Genomic DNA, 16,282 nt, shown 5'->3' with positions numbered 1-16,282 from the left:
GGTGATGGGTAGTAAGGAGGGCACGTATTGCATGGTGCACTGGGTGTCATACGCAACTAATGAATCATCGAACTTTACGTCGGAAACTGGGGATGTACTGTATGGTGACTAGCATAATATAATAAAAAAATTTTTAAAAATGAAAACAAAACAAAAAAATAAATAAAAATAAAATAAAAACAACACGCCAAGAACAGAAAACCTAGGCTGCTGACTCCTGCCAGCAAGCACATACCCCTGGGCTTCTGGGTTACATGAGGAAAACCACCCCTTGTGCATCCAAGGCCTGGTCAGCAGAGCAGTTTGTGCTTGCATCTAAATGCATCCTGGGGGTGCCTGGATAGCACAGTCGTTAAGCATCTGCCTTTGGCTCAGGGCGTGATCCTGGCATTATGGGATCGAGCCCGACATCAGGCTCCTCCGCTATGAGCCTGCTTCTTCCCTCTCCCACTCCCCCTGCTTGTGTTCCCTCTCTCGCTGGCTGTCTATCTCTGTCAAATAAATAAATAAAATCTTTTTAAAAAAATAAATAAATGCGTCCTGATTTGCCAGCATTCTCTGCTTGGACATGCCTGTGGCAGGAAATTATTGCCTCAAGCCCAGCTCTCTATGACCTCCCATTTCAGGTATCCCCCAGCTAACTACAGTCTCTTTGTCCTCAGTCTAGATTCCTGGACTGAGACTCTGATGTTCCCAACTTTGGTGAAGTGCCCAAGTCTGATTGCTGTGTTAGAGGACAGGGTCCCATGTTCCACTGAGCATTCAGGGCGAGGCGGGAGGGGGAATGAGAGAGGAGACTAGGTGGCATAGTCATGAGGGCAGGGCTGGCACACTGAATGATGTCTGCCCCAATGAGAGGCAGGCAAGGGGAGAGGTAAGGATTATAAATAAGCTGACTGGAGAAAACTGCCTTAATTACCCTAATAAGGAGGATTTTTAAGGTCAACCCTGACTTGGTAGGAAAAGGTGCCCAGTGGGAAAGACATTCACCAGTCAGCATCTGCTTAGACCTGGACATTCATTATCATTACCTCTGTTGAGAAGTGAGCTCATCTGCTCCGTTGTTTCCTTGGGAATCTTAGCACTGACATTTCCTGGTTGGCACACATCACTTGTTAATCACATTTCATTACACCCCGAAGCCATTTTTTTGAAAGCAACGTTATTTCCCTTTGGATGATTTCTGCTCTGCCTTTTTAAGCAAACATATGCATACCTGTAAGACTTAAGTGTTTCCCTGATTCAGGAATAAAGAGATGTGTGGTTGGCTGAGGTGACATCCTTCTTTGGGAAAGAATCAGCCCCAAATGAGGCTGTGCATCCAGAAGGCTGCTCAGCAGAAGTTTGGTCTCCAGGAGCAAGGACACTAGACACAGTTACCCAGTTGGTGGCTCTTACAAAGAAAATCCCATCCTGTCTGCAAAAGAAGTTGGCAGGCCATCTATTCCAATGGGCTTTCTAAACTCCTTGGTACTTACCAGTTTGTTGATGATGTCCTAGGCCAGCCAGCCCCAGCTCTCTTCCCCTTTGCTCTTTCTAGGTTTATTTAGACTCCAATTGTTGCCCTCTGGTTTGTGGCCTTCTTGGCCATAGTTGCTACCTTTTGGTGCAGGCGCCAAGGGGACTAACCAGCTGCTTCTCTGTTATTTGGAATAAAGACTGGTGCAGGCAGGAACGTCAGCTTCACATTTAGCGAAGGCCACTGATGGAACTCCCTGGGGGTGTGCTTGGAGGGTCAAAGCTTGCCTCTGGCATGGCTGACTGGGAACAAATTTGGGGGCATCCCCCTGTCTCCCCATATCCTCAAGATAGGGAGAAGAGAAATCTGGGCAACTGAGCAGAAGAGTGTAGAAACAGAGGCGTCTTTATTTCTTACCCCTCTTTTCCCTCCAAAGAGCAAGGTAAGTGAGAACAAAAATGATACTCCAATACTTATAAACCAGGGCAGAAGCAGGAGGGCTTTTTTGGAGACAGAGGCTCAGGGAGGTGAGCCCAGTGCAGGGAGCCACTTTTTCCTGAGTGCGTCTGCAGATTCCAGAAGACAAAGTTGAGAGGCCATGCAACATTTCAGAAAGCTAGTTCTGAGTTGGGTCAGAGACACACTGGTTAAGATCCCTACTGAGTCATGGGAGACTGAGCAGGGGTTCACAGTGCTGGCTGACAGAACGCCGCACCTGCTTGCGTTGGTTTCCCTCCTTCCCTGTTTCACACTCCCATTCCTCACACCTGTCCCTATAGTCCCATTCCTAAGCAAATCACCTGCATGCAGGCCCTCATCTCAGGCTCTGCTTTCAGGACACTGGAGATGAAAGCAATAAGAGATCTAGAAAATAGAAGGTGAGAAGTTCCAACATATGGGAAGGTCGGGTTCCTCAAAAAAGGCGACCAAATACACAAAAACTATATTTGAGGAGATAATGATTTAGGTATTTCCAAAACTGATTAAGGTGGATATCAAGCTACAAATCCAAGAAGCCCTGCAGAGCCCATGCAGGATGAATAAAAACAAGTCAACAAAAAATAATACTGCAAGAAACAAAGACAGTTGGTATTCACAGGCCCAGAAATTATGTATTTATTTGGTTTAATCCTGTTATGCAGCAAAATTCCCAAACTGATGAAGGGAAAACTTACATAACTCCAATAAGAGGTCACTGAAACTCAAGTTGGCATCACCACCCCCTCCAAAAGCACTGTCTCCAGGAAAGCTTCCTCTTGGCCTGGATTTCGGCTTCTTACCCCTATCTGAGATAATAGTTCATTGACCCCAGAGGTCAATAGTAAAGCACCTTAAAAAATAATAATAAAATAATAAAAATAAAATGCCATTGATATTCTTCAAAGCTCTCGAAGGAAGGGGCCACACCTTTGGTTTGAGCTTGGCGATCAAGGGTGGAGCCAGACAGGCTCCATCCACACCCTGGCTCTGTCTCTCCCCACCTCTCCTGTGAAGCTGGGATAAGGGTGTCTGCCTCAGAGGGCCACAGAAGGAGGAGATTGGGGGATGGAATCCAGAACCTTCTCAGGGCCTCCCTGCACACAGTGCCCAGCAGTGCAACCACTGCTGCTGCTGTTCCCGATGTTGGGTATCCCGAGGGTGGTTGGTGCAGTGGGTGCAAGTCAGCCCTGCAACAGCCAAGAGCTCATGTTAATTCCACAGCCAAATCCCCTCTCTCCAGTCAGGCTGGGGAAACTGAGAATTCACAGTCCCTTTTCCTCACCATGAACTCACTGCGGTGGGTAAACCAGGGATGAGCATTCGCCTGAATCAGCTCATGACTTCTCTTTAGATAAACGCTGTGCACTCGTGTCATGAATGTTAGCCATGATTTCTTTTTCTCTATTTTTAGATTTAATAGGGACATTTTCCCTTTGGGAATTAGTTATGTTGAAAAGCTGAATCTTCCCTTTGAGCACAACTTTCGTTTTAGCTCCTCTAAATGAGAATTATTCTTCAAAGATATTGCATACTGCTTTTTTTTGTAAAAGATTTTATTTATTTATTTGACAGAGAGAGAGACAGCCAGCGAGAGAGGGAACACAAGCAGGGGGAGTGGGAGAAGAAGAAGCAGGCTCATAGCGGAGGAGCCTGATGTGGGGCTCGATCCCAGGGATCTGGGATCACGCCCTGAGCCGAAGGCAGACGCTTAACGACTGAGCCACCCAGGCGCGCCCCCCCCTCCCGATACTGCTTCCTTTCTGAATCTGAGTAGAATTTGCCTCTGGGATTTATGGTCATTACCAATTTCATGCTGGCCTGGAGACACCCTTAGCACCGAGATTAGCTGTCTCGGGATCCCAGTCTGACCCTGTCTGTTTCCACACCATCAGACATCTCCTCTTTCACTGTAGCTGCCTGCTCTTCTGTTTCTCTGTGGCCCTGACTCAGTCTTTGTCAGGACATCTCATTTATGACAGAAAATCCAAAGCAAAAAGTAACGTCTGGGGTCAGGGCAGGCCTGATACAGTTTGACTAGCCTCTGCACCCCTCCCTCCAGGTTCCATTTTCTCTGTGCTGTTCTGTTCTCAGACAGGCCCTGCCCCAGGGCAGCCAAAAGCCTACTGTAGCTCCTGTCTGCATCCTGTCTTGTGGCCACAGGCTATTCCCCTAAAAGAGTAACCCTACTGTGACTTCCCACCGCATCCTGAGGTGCAAAAATGTGTCTCTCCACAGTGAGTTGTCTTTCCATGCGTTCAGCGCCTGGCTCAGGCCCCTGCAAATCCCCCAGCCTCCCTGCCCCCTCCCCCCAGAGCACAAGCACACGCCGCCATCCCTGGGAACAGCCATTCCCACATCCTGCTTTGGCGGCAGCAGTCGGTCCAGCCTTTGCAGGAGCCGACCAGCCCGGGGCCTCTCACATCCCACACCCCCTGGCACCCATTCAGCGTATTCTCTAAAAGCAGCTTCTCCTTTCAGCGAAGGACACAGAAACCTCATCTACCCACATCCAGGGAAAAGGTAACTCTGGGCCAGGGAATGTCTCTCTCAGGCAAGCCTGTGCTGCTCACGGATGCCGTCTGTGACCCTGAGACCGTTTCGGCTTCCTCGTTGTCGTCGGTGTTCAGACCAGCGCCCACCACCAGAACGCTGTGTGATAGTGGGAACGTTGTTGTCCGTGCTGTCCAATCTGGTAGCTACTGGCCACGTGACTACGGAGCATGTGAACTGTGGCTACAGCCACTGGAACAGAATATTTCACTCCATTCTACTCTCTCTCTATATGTATGTATCTTTCACTTACACCTAAAGAGCTACGTAGAACTAGTGTCTTGGATAGCACAGCAATCTAGACACAGGTAGGCTTACCAAATAACAGTCTGAAATAGGTGAGCTCTTACTCTATATTTCCTCCCTGTAATGGATTTCCTCCCCGTTGGATTTTAAGTGTTCTCTTTTGAATGGATAGGCCCCTTCCAGTTTTGTCCTTAGGACTATATTCAGCAACAGCAATAGCATTATTTGATCAAAAACATCACCATAGAGAGAAGAGAATGAACAAAATAAAGCTTTATTTGAACTGCCCTGGCCACTGTCCAAGTTTATATCCAAGCCATTTCATAAACAGTGCCAAAGCCACAGACCACCAGGTCCACCACACATGCCGCAGGTCTCTGTTGCTAAGTGCTGCTTATTGCTTAGTGACAGAGAACAGACCATCACTCAGTGTATCTGAGGGCTACAGCTAGTGGCCACCCCGTTGGTGTCACAGGCATACTCACCTAATCAAAGAGAAGCAAGCACAGTTATGACCCACAGTAGGTGTTCAGTACCCCAGATACCCCTTGAACACCTAGACAGCTGCAAGGCACCATATTACATGGGGTATAGATAAGGAAAACCTTTCCCAAGGACCCAGCTGAGCAGGCTGCCTTCACCTGTACTCCATGCCATCAGCCCCTGTATGCTTAGCTAATAAATAAACACTCTGAAACCTAATGATTTGTGTCATCTTGCTAATGTTCAGATGACTTAAGGCAAACCTAAAAAGAGAGAGAGGGATTTGATTCAGAGTTCCAAGTTTCATCCTTGTACCTCTGTGGTTCTTCCCACACCAACCACAGAATGAAGGACAGGCAGTTTTCAAGGACCCATGTCTAGCCAAATTAGTGCCCTAATGAGGAGTCACCTGAGTTTTCATGGGCTTCCCTCCCTGAACATCCCCACATATTTGGAGCATGTTGACCTCCAACCAAGAGGCATCCAAGGTGGAGAAGGAAATCCTTCCACATCACAGCTTGGAGAAACAGAATACATGAGTGGTTCTAGAACTAAAATCAGAGCACATTCATACAATCACTTCTAAGAGTTAGGTTCATTATACATAAACCAAGGGAAATAGAAATATATACCAAAAAAGGATGCTACAAGCTTGAAAGTTCTCAAGATAGCTATATTTAGACAGAGGTACAAACATTTTCAATACAGATTCCGCAATATGCCAAACATTAAAAATGCACCCTCTGACCCTCCCCACATTTCCCCATGAGCAGAGGCACAAAAGATTTTCATAACTCTAAATGTTTCAAAGAGTGTGTACATGTAAACCCACATACTACCTGTGTGTATTTGCACATTATTCCAAAATATAAAAGTATAAAAATAAAATTTCTGCCTTTTGTATCTAGAAACATCTGGGGAAAAAACATGATTGCTTCTAATTCTCAGTCACCTGAGCAGGCATACGTTACTAGGCTTTTCGCTCTCCTGTGCTGTCAGGAGGTGACACAGAATGGAGATGACAATGACTTTTCTTTCCAGGAAACCAAATTCAGGACAAGGGGAAACAACTGCTAGCATGTCTGACAGTACCTCTTCATGGGTTCTCAGCAGGAAGAAGGCAGGGCTTAGCACAGACTTCACGCTGGGGCAGTATGGGTTATACTATGGAAGAGGACGGCTTCTGAGAGAGCAGGAAATGAGCAAATCTGAGAGCTACATTCTGGAAGGACGGTTAGGGATGTAGGCACTGGGTCTTGACCAGAGCGCATCACTGAGAGGCAGCTTGCTTGTCTTTGTGCTTCTGGTAGGCACTCAGGATTTCTGTGATGACATTGGGGTCCTCCAGGGTGGTGGTGTCCCCCAGATCCTGAGTTCTGCCTGTGATTATCTTCCTCAGGAGCCTCCGCATGACTTTTCCAGACCGAGTTTTTGGAAGACGCTTCACTACCTGTCAAGGAAGGGGTGCAGCATTCAAGTATGGGTGGTGTCCAGATTCCCAGCAGCATCCAATTGTGTTGGGATAAGAAGAGCTCTTCCCAGGGGATGACACCCTCACTGGGGACTCAGGAATGAATGACTGGGGTGTCAGGCCTATCCTAGAGAACATGGGGGCCTGTGGTCTCTAGTTTTATCTACCCACAATCTGGACTTAAACTGAAATCAACCCAATGGTCAGGATCAACCACATGTCAAGGGTTTTGCTGAAGCCCTTCTTCGAGCAGGGTCTATTCGTACCCTGGTCTGCCTCACTGCTGATACATCTGTCTCCCATTTGCTACATTACTGAGGGTTCCCTGGTAGCAACAGAACAAAGCATATGCTATGGCAACTCGTCTCCACCCACTGACCTGGCCCAAGGTTGCTTTTTGCTGACATAAGAGGTAAGAGCTACTTTAGAGAAAAACATTGTCTTGTTTAGTGTTTGAAAATTTAGCATTTAACATTTTCAAACAACCACGGTCCCCTTAATGTCAACAGCAATATGCTAAGAGCTGTGTTTGGGGTTTATTTAACAGTTACCCATCTTTTGAAAGGGTTGAGTTCACCTAGGGGAGTTCAGGTCTCCCTGAAACTCTAGTCCAGGCCAACAGCTTGACTTTGTATAACACCAGGTGAGCCTGGGGACGCTCCTACCTCAGAGGACTTCCTCTGAACCAAGGAAGGCTGTGGGGTAAATGTTAACCAAGAAAGGAGTGGAAACCTAATGGGGCTGGAAAGGTGGCCGCATTTTTCCCCAGACCTGACTCCAACACAGTCTCCCTTGGATAGGGGTCTGGCAGTGTCTTCCACACTGACACCAGGAGATGTGTTCAGAAACCACATAGGGGCTGCGGAAAGCTGGTACTTTCCACATGTTTCTCTATTTAAACTCTCTAAGTTTTAGAAGAAGGTAGAGACTTAGACAAAATGAGAGGATGGAGGAATTTATCCCAAATGAAAGAACAAGATAAAGCCACAGCCAGAGATCCAAGTGAAACAGATATAAGTGCATGATGGAGAATTTAAAGTGACATGAAATCATAAGGATACTCCCTGGACTTGAAAGAAGACGACTTCAACAAGAACCTTACTACAGAGATAAAAGGGTTAAAAAAGAATCAATCAGAGATGAAGAATACAATAGATGAAATTGGAAACAGGCCTGATATAATTAACAGCAAAGGAAGAAGCAAAGGAACAAATTAGTGACCTAGAAGACAAAATAATGGAAAATAATGAAACTGAACAAAAGAGAAACAATTAGGAAACATGAGAATAGACTTTGGGAACTCAGTGACTCCAACAAATGTAAAAACATTTGTATTACAGGAGTCCCAGATGAAGAAGAGACACGAAAGGGGGCAGAAAATTTGTTTGAAGAAATAATAGCTGAAAACTTTCCTAATCTGGGGAAAGGAAACAGACATCCGGATCCAGGAGGCACAGAGAACTCCCAACAAAATCAACAAAAGCAGGCCAACACTAACATGTTATAAACTTGCGAAATACAGTGATAGAGGAAAAATGTTAAAAGCATTAAGAAAAAAGTCCTTAACTTACAAGGGAAGACCCATAAGGCTAGCTGGAAATTTCTCCACAAAAACTTGGCAAGCCAAAAGGGAGCAGCATGAGATAGACAGATGATAGATAGATGATTGATTGATAGATAGATAGATAGATGATAGATAGATAGATGACAGACACACACATATATATTTTTTTCAAACTGCTGAATGGGAACTATCTGCAGCCAAGAATAGTCTCTCCAGCAATGCTATCATTCAGAACAGAATAAGAGATAGTTTCCCAGACAAACAAAACTAAAGGAATTTGTGACCACTAAACCAGCCCTGCAAGAAATATTAAATGGGACTCTCTTTTTAATTCTTTATTTAAATTCAATTTAGTTAATATTATTAGTTACACCAGGGTAGAATCTAGTGATTTATCAGTTGCATGTAACTCTCAGTGCTCATTACATCACATGCCCTCCTATATGCCTATCACCTTTCCAGCAATCCTCAGTTTGTTTCCTAGAGTTGTGTCTCTTACAGTTTGCCTCCCTCTCTATCTTCACCTTATATGTTTTCCTTCCCTTCCCCTAAGTTCATCTGTTTTGTTTCTTAAATGGTACATAGGAGTGAAATCATATGGTATGGCTTATTTTGCTTAGCATAATACCTTCTAGATCCATCTACATCATTACAAATGGCAAGATTTCATTCTTTTTGATGGCTGAGTAATATTCCATTGTGTAGCTATACCACTTCTTCTTTATCCATTCATCTATTGATGGGTTCTAACCATAATTTGGCTATTGTGGACACTGCCGCTATAAACATTGGGGTGCACGTGCCCCTTCAAATCACTATGTTTGTATCTTTTGGATAAATATGTAGTAGTGCAATTGCTGGGTCCTAGGATAGTTCTATTTTGAACTTTAAAAGGGACTCTGGGGCACCGGGTGGCTCAGTCGTTAAGCGTCTGCCTTCAGCTCAGGTCATGATCCCAGGGTCCTGGGATTGAGCCTTGAATTGGGCTCCCTACTCTGCTGGGAGCCTGCTTCTTCCTCTCCCACTCCCCCTGCTTGTGTTCCCTCTCTCACTGGCTGTCTCTTTCTGTCAGATAAATAAATAAAATCTTTAAAATTTTTTTTTTAAAAATAAAAAATAAAATAAAAGGGACTCTTTGAGTGCAAAGGAGAAACCAAACATGACAAAGACAAAAAAGAATCAGAGAAAATCTCCAGACACAATGACAAAACAAGTAATAAAATGGCAATAAATACATATCTATCAATAATTACCCCCAATAATTGGGGCACCTGGGTGGCTCAGTCAGCTAAGTGTCTGCCTTGGGCTCAGGTAATGAACTCAGGGTCCTGGGATCAAGCCCTGCTTTGGGTTCCCTGCTCAGTGGGGAGTCTGCTTCTCCCTCTCCCTCTGCCTCTGCCCCTCTCCCCACTCGTGCATTCTCTTTCTCTCTCTCTCTCAAATAAATAAATAAAATATTTTAAAAACCAAATATAATTACTCTGAATTTAAACATACTAAACACTCTAATCAAAAGGCATATAGTGTCACAATGGATAAAAAAACAAACCCATCTATATGCTGCCAACAAGAGATTCATTTTAGACCTAAAGACACCTGCAGATTGAAAGTGAGGGGGTGGAGAAACATCTATCATGCAAATGGATGTCAAAAGAAAGATGGAGTAGCAATACTTATTTTGGACAAAATCGATTTTAAAACAAAGACTGTAATAAGAGACAAAGAAGGATACTGTATAATCATAAAGGGGATAATCCAACAGGAAGATATAAAAATTGTAAGTATTTATGCCCACAACATGGGAGCATCCAACTATACATTAAAAAAATAACAAACATAAAGGGCCTAATTAATAATACAATAACAGTAGGTGACTTTAACATCCCACTTACACTAATAGATCATCTAAACAGAAAATCAATAAGCAAACAATGGCTTTGAATGACACACTGGACCAGAGGGACTTAACAGATATATTCAGAACATTCCATCCTAAAACAGCAGAATACACATTCTTTTCAAATGCACATGAAACATTCTCCAGAATAGATCATATATTAGGTCACAAAACAGGCCTCAACAAGTACAAAAGACTGAAATCATACCACGCACATTTTTTGACCATAACACTATGAAAACCAGAGATCAACCACAAGAAAAACTGTGGAAAGATCACTAATACATGGAGATGAAACAGCATGCTACAAAACAACGGGTCAACCAGGAAATCAAAGAAAAAAATTTTTAAAAAACATGGAAACAAATGAAAATGAAAACACAACAGTACAAAACCTTTGGGATACAGCAAAGGTGGTCCTAAGAGGGAAGTATCTAGCAATACAGGCTTACCTTAAAAAAAAAATCTCAATCAATCTAAACTTAAACCCAAAGAAGCTAGAAAAAGAACAACAAATGAAGCCTAAATCCAGAAAAAGGAAGGAAATAATAAAGATCAGAGCAGAAATAAATGATCTAGAAAGTAAAAAAATACTGGGACACCAACTGAGGGTTACAGAAGGGGAGTTGTAGGGGGATGGGATAACAGGGTGATGGATATTAAGGAGGGCACATGTTCTGATGAACACTGGGTGTTAGATCCAACTAATGGATCAGTGAACACTACATCAAAAACTAATGATGTACTATATGCTGGCTAACTGAACATCATAATAAAAAAAATGCTAGGACAGGTCAATGAAACCAGGAGCTGGCTCTTTGAAAAAATAAAATTGATAAACCACAAGCCAACCAAAAGAGAGAGAGACAGAGAGAGAAAGGACCCAAATAAATAAAATCACAAATGAGAGAGGAGAAATAACCAACACCACAGAAAGACAAACAATATTATAAGATAATACCATGAAAAACTATATGCCAAAGAATTGGACAACCTAGAAGAAATGGACAAATTCCTAGAAACATATAAATTACCAAAATTGAAACAGGAAAAAATAGAAAACTTAGACTGATAACCAGCAAAGAATTGAGTCCATAAGCAAAAATTTCTCAGCAAACAAAAGTTCAGGCCCAAATGGCTTCACAGGCAAATTCTACCAAACATTTAAAGAAGAGTTCATACCTATTCTTCTCAAATCATTCCATAAAATAGAAAGGGAAAGAAAATTTCCAAATGAATTCTATGAGGCCAGCATTACCCTGATACCAAAGCCAGATATAGACACCACTAAACTTATTGTCTGACATCTTAGCCAGGCTGCAGGGGTGGCCACTGTTCTCTGAGCTTCACCATGCCGCCTAAGGACAAGAAGAAGAAAGATGCTGAAAAGTCAGCCAAAAAAAGATAAAGACCCACTGAACAAATCCAGGAGTAAGGCCAGAAAGAAGTGGTCCAAAGGCAAAGTTTGGGACAAGCTCAATAACCTGGTCTTGTTTGAAAAAGTGACAAACTCTGTAAGGAAGTTCTAAACTATAAGCTTATGACTCCAGCTGTTGTCTCTGGGAGACTGAAGATTCGAGGTTCCCTGGCCAGGGCAGTCCTTGAGGAGCTCCTTAGTAAAGGACTCATTAAAAACTGGGTTCAAAGCACAGAGCTCAGGTAATTTATACCAAAAACACCAAGGGTGGAGATGCCCCTGCTACTGGTAAAGATGCATGAACAGATCCCACCGACTGTACATTTTTTAAAATAAAACTTCATTAAATCCAAAAAGAAAGAAAGACTCCACTAAAAAAGAGAACTAAAGGCCAATATGCCTGATGAACATAGATGCAAAAATTCTCAATAAAATACTAGCAAACAATACATTTAAAAAATCATTCACCACGATCAAGTGGGATTTATTCCTGGGTTGCAAGGGTGATAGAATATTTGCAAATCAATGTGATACACCATATTAATAAAAGAAAGGATAAAAACCATATGATTTCAATAGGTGCAGAGAAAGCATCTTACAAAGTACAGTACATTCATGATAAAAACGCTCAACAAAGTAGGTCTAGAGGGAACATTCCTCAACATTATAAAGGCCATATACAAAAAACTCACAGTTAATATCCTCAATGGGGAAAAACTGAGAGCTTTTCCTCTACAGCCAAGAACAAGACAGGGATGTCCATTCTCACCAGTGTTATTTAACACAGTACCAGAAGTCCTAGCCATAGCAATCAAACAAAAAGAAACAGGCATCTGGATCAGCAAGGAAGAAGTAAAATTTTCACTATTTGCAAATGACATGATACTCTATGTAGAAAACTCATAAGGCTCCAACAAAGAACTGCTAGAACTGATATACAAATTCAGTAAAGTCACAGGATATATATATAAGTTTTGCTTTCTTTGCAATTTTGGGATTTATTGTCTTAAAGTCACAGGATTATAAAATCAATATACAGAAATCTGTTGCATTTCTATACACCAATAATGAAGCAGCAGAAAGACAAATTAAGGAATCAATCCCATTTACAATTGCACCAAAAATAGTAAGATACCTAGGAATTAACCTAACCAAAGATGTAAAAGTTCTGTACTGTGAAACTATAAAACACTGATGAAAGAAACTGAAGATGACACAAAGAAATAGAAAGACATTCATGCTCATGGATTGGAAGAACAAATATTGTTAAAATGTCTATACTACCCAAACAACAACACATTTAATGCATTTCCTATCAAAATACAAACAGCATTTTTCACAAGAACTAGAACAAACAATTCTAAAATTTGTATGGAACCACAAAAGACCCCCAAATATCCAAAGAAACCTTGAAGAAGAAAAGCAAAGCTGGAGCATCACAATTCCGGGCTTCAAGTTACATTACAAAGCTGTAGTGATCAAAACAGTATGGTACTAGCAAAAAATAAACACATAGATGAATGGAACAGAACTGAAAAACCAAAAATGACCCACAATTATATGGTCAATTAATCTTCGACAAAGCAGGAAAGAATATCCAATGGAAAAAAGACCATCTCTGCAACAAATGGTATTGGGAAAACTGGACAGCAACATGCAAAAGAATGAAACTGAATCACTTTCTTACACTAGACACAAAAATTTATTTAAAATGGATTAAAGACCTAAATGTGAGACCTGAAACCATAAAAATCCAAGAGGAGAACACAGAGAGTAGCCTCTTTGATATCAGCCATAGAACTTCCTTCTAGGTAGGTCTCCAGAGGCAAGGGAAACAAAAGCAAAAACAAACTATTAGGACTTCATCAAAATAAAAAGCTTCTGCACAGGGGCGCCTGGGTGGCACAGCGGTTAAAGCGTCTGCCTTCGGCTCAGGGCGTGGTCCCAGCATTGTGGGATCGAGCCCCACATCAGGCTCCTCTGCTATGAGCCTGCTTCTTCCTCTCCCACTCCCCACTGCTTGTGTTCCCTCTCTCGCTGGCTGTCTCTGTCTCTGTCGAATAAATAAATAAAATCTTTAAAAAAAAAAAAAGCTTCTGCACAGTGGAGGAAACAATCAACAAAAGTAAAAGGCAACCTACCGAATGGGAGATGTTTTGCAAATGACATATCTGATAAAGGGTTAGTATCCAAAATCTATAAAGAGCTTATCAAACTCAACACCCCCAAAAAATCCAATTAAAAAATAGGCAGAAGACATGAATAGACATTTTTCCAAAGAAGACATACAGATGGCCAACAGATACATGAAAAGATGCTCAACATCACACATCATCAGGGAAATACAGATCAACACTCCAATGAGGTATCACCTCACACCTGTCAGAATGGCTAAACTCAACAACACAGAAAACAAGAGATGTTGGCAAGGATGTGGAGAAAGGGGAACCCTCTTACACTGCTGGTGGGAATGCACTCTGGAAAACTGTGTGAAGGTTCCTCAAAAGATAAAAATAGAACTACCCTACAATCCAGCAGTCACACTACTAGGTAATTACCCAAAGAATCCAAAAACACTAATTCAAAGGGGTACATGTACCCTAATGTTTATAGCAGCATTATCTACAATAGCTAAATTATGGAAGAAGCCCAAGTGTCCATTGACTGAAGAATGGAAAAAGAAGATGTGGTGTGTGTATGTGTATAATATATACCCAGCCATAAAGACAAACACCATATGATTTCACTCATACGTCAAATTTCAGAAAAAAATATATGAGCAAAAGGGGAAAAAGAGAGAGATGCAAACCAAGAAACAGACTCTTAATTATAGAGAACACACTAATGGTTACAAGAGGGGAGGTAGGCAAGGGATGGGTTAAGTAGGTGATGGAGATTAAGGAGTGCACTGGTTATGATGAGTATGATCAGGTGATGTATGGAAGTGCTGAATCACTACATTGTACATCTGAAACTAATATTACACTGTATGTTAACTAACTGGACTTTTTTTTCGTTTTTTCTTTTTTGGGTTTTTTTAAATAATTTTTTATTATCTTAGTCACCATACAGTACATCCCTAGTTTTTGATGTAATGTTCAAAGATTCATTATTTGCATATAACACCCAGTGCACCATGCAATATGTGCCCTCCTTAATACCCATCACCAGCCTATCCCAATCCCTCACTCCCCTCCCCTCTGATGCCCTCAGTTTGTTTCCCAGAGTCCATAGTCTCTCACCCCCTTCTGTTTACCCCCCTTCAGTCTTCCCTTCCTTCTCCTACTGATCTTCCTACTTCTTATGTTCCAGAAATGAGTGAAACCATATGATAATTGTCTTTCTCTGCTTGACTTATTTCCCTTAGCATAATCTCCTCCAATCCTGTCCATGTTGCTGCAAATGTTGGGTAATTGTTCTTTCTGATGGCTGAGTAATATTCCATTGTATATATGGACCACTCTTATGTTCCAGAAATGAGTGAAACCATATGATAATTGTCTTTCTCTGCTTGACTTATTTCCCTCAATGCTGCTATGAACATTGGGGTGCATATGGCCCTTCTCTTCACTACGTCTGTATCTTTGGGGTAAATACCCACTAGTGCAATGGCTGGATCGTAGGGTAGCTCAATTTTTAACTTTTTAAGGGAACTCCACACTGATTTCCAAAGTGGCTGTACCAATTTGCATTCCCACCAACAGTGTAAGAGGGATCCCCTTTCTCCACACCTCTCCAACATTTGTTGTTTCTTGCCTTGTCAACATAGTTAACATGTCCATGCTACCCAGAGCAATCTACACTTTCAATGCTATCCCGATCAAAATACCAATGTCATTTTTCAAAGAGCTGGAACAAACAGCCCTTAAATTTGTGTGAAACCAGAAAAGGCCTCGAATCACCAAAGAATTGTTGAAAAGGAAAAACAAAGCTGGGGGCATCATGTTGCCAGATTTCAAGTTATACTACAAAGCTGTGATCACAAAGACAGCATGGTACTGGCACAAAAACAGACACATGGACCAATGGAACAGAATAGAGAAGCCAGAAATGGACCCTTGGCTCTTTGGGCAACGAATCTTTGACAAAGCAGGAAAAAACATCCAGTGGAAAAAAGACAGTCTCTTCAATAAATGGTGCTGGGAAAATTGGACAGCTACATGCAGAAGAATGAAACTTGACCACTCTCTCACATCATACACAAAAATAAACTCCAAATGGATGAAAGACCTCAATGTGAGACAGGAATCCATCAAAATTCTAGAGGAGAACGTAGGCAGCAACCTCTACAACATCGGCCACAGCAACCTTTTTCATGACACATTTCCAAAGGCAAGAGAAACAAAAGAAAAAATGAACTTGTGGGACTTTATCAGGATAAAAAGCTTCTTCACAGCCAAGGAAACAGTCAAAAAAACTAACTGGAATTTAAATAAAAATTTTTAAAAAATAAATAAGCAAAATCTCTAACTTTCTTCACCACTCAGCCCTGCTCCCATAACTGGCCTCCACATGCCAAAGTCAAAGAGGACCTAATCCTACCCAGCATGATCCTCTGAACAGGTGAGCTGTGTAAACATCTGCTGTGGGGTCTTCTGGCCTCCCCCTCTCTCTGAGGATGCAGCAACTCACCTTCCCCCCTACATCCCAGGAAACCAAACAGCTAATACCCATTTTGCTGCTGTGGACGGGATCACTGTTGCTTGTTAACTGGG

The 16,282-nt window shown here is 42.2% G+C and overlaps 1 protein-coding gene and 1 pseudogene across 5 annotated transcripts in view; one reads left to right on the top strand and one right to left on the bottom strand.

Annotated features, from left to right (window-relative positions):
• Nucleotides 1-5,870: 5,870 nt before the first annotated feature.
• Nucleotides 5,871-16,282, bottom strand: part of ACSS1 (acyl-CoA synthetase short chain family member 1) — a 66,150-nt gene continuing 55,738 nt past the window's right edge. For 4 of the 5 annotated variants that reach the window (XM_034662355.1, XM_034662357.1, XM_019809999.2 and 1 more), the window contains one exon: nt 5,871-6,668. In XM_034662355.1, coding sequence (XP_034518246.1) covers nt 6,489-6,668 — 180 coding nt within the window. In that variant the 3' untranslated portion in view covers nt 5,871-6,488. The remainder of the gene's footprint in view (nt 6,669-16,282) is intronic. The other variant, XM_034662356.1, reaches the window with a different exon arrangement.
• LOC109491259 lies at nt 11,502-11,998 on the top strand (annotated as a pseudogene).

This window comes from Ailuropoda melanoleuca, chromosome 6, assembly GCF_002007445.2.
Source record: "Ailuropoda melanoleuca isolate Jingjing chromosome 6, ASM200744v2, whole genome shotgun sequence".
NCBI classification, from domain to species: domain Eukaryota; kingdom Metazoa; phylum Chordata; class Mammalia; order Carnivora; family Ursidae; genus Ailuropoda; species Ailuropoda melanoleuca.
Note: the sequence above shows the minus strand (reverse complement) of the source record. Positions and strands in the feature narration are given on the sequence as shown.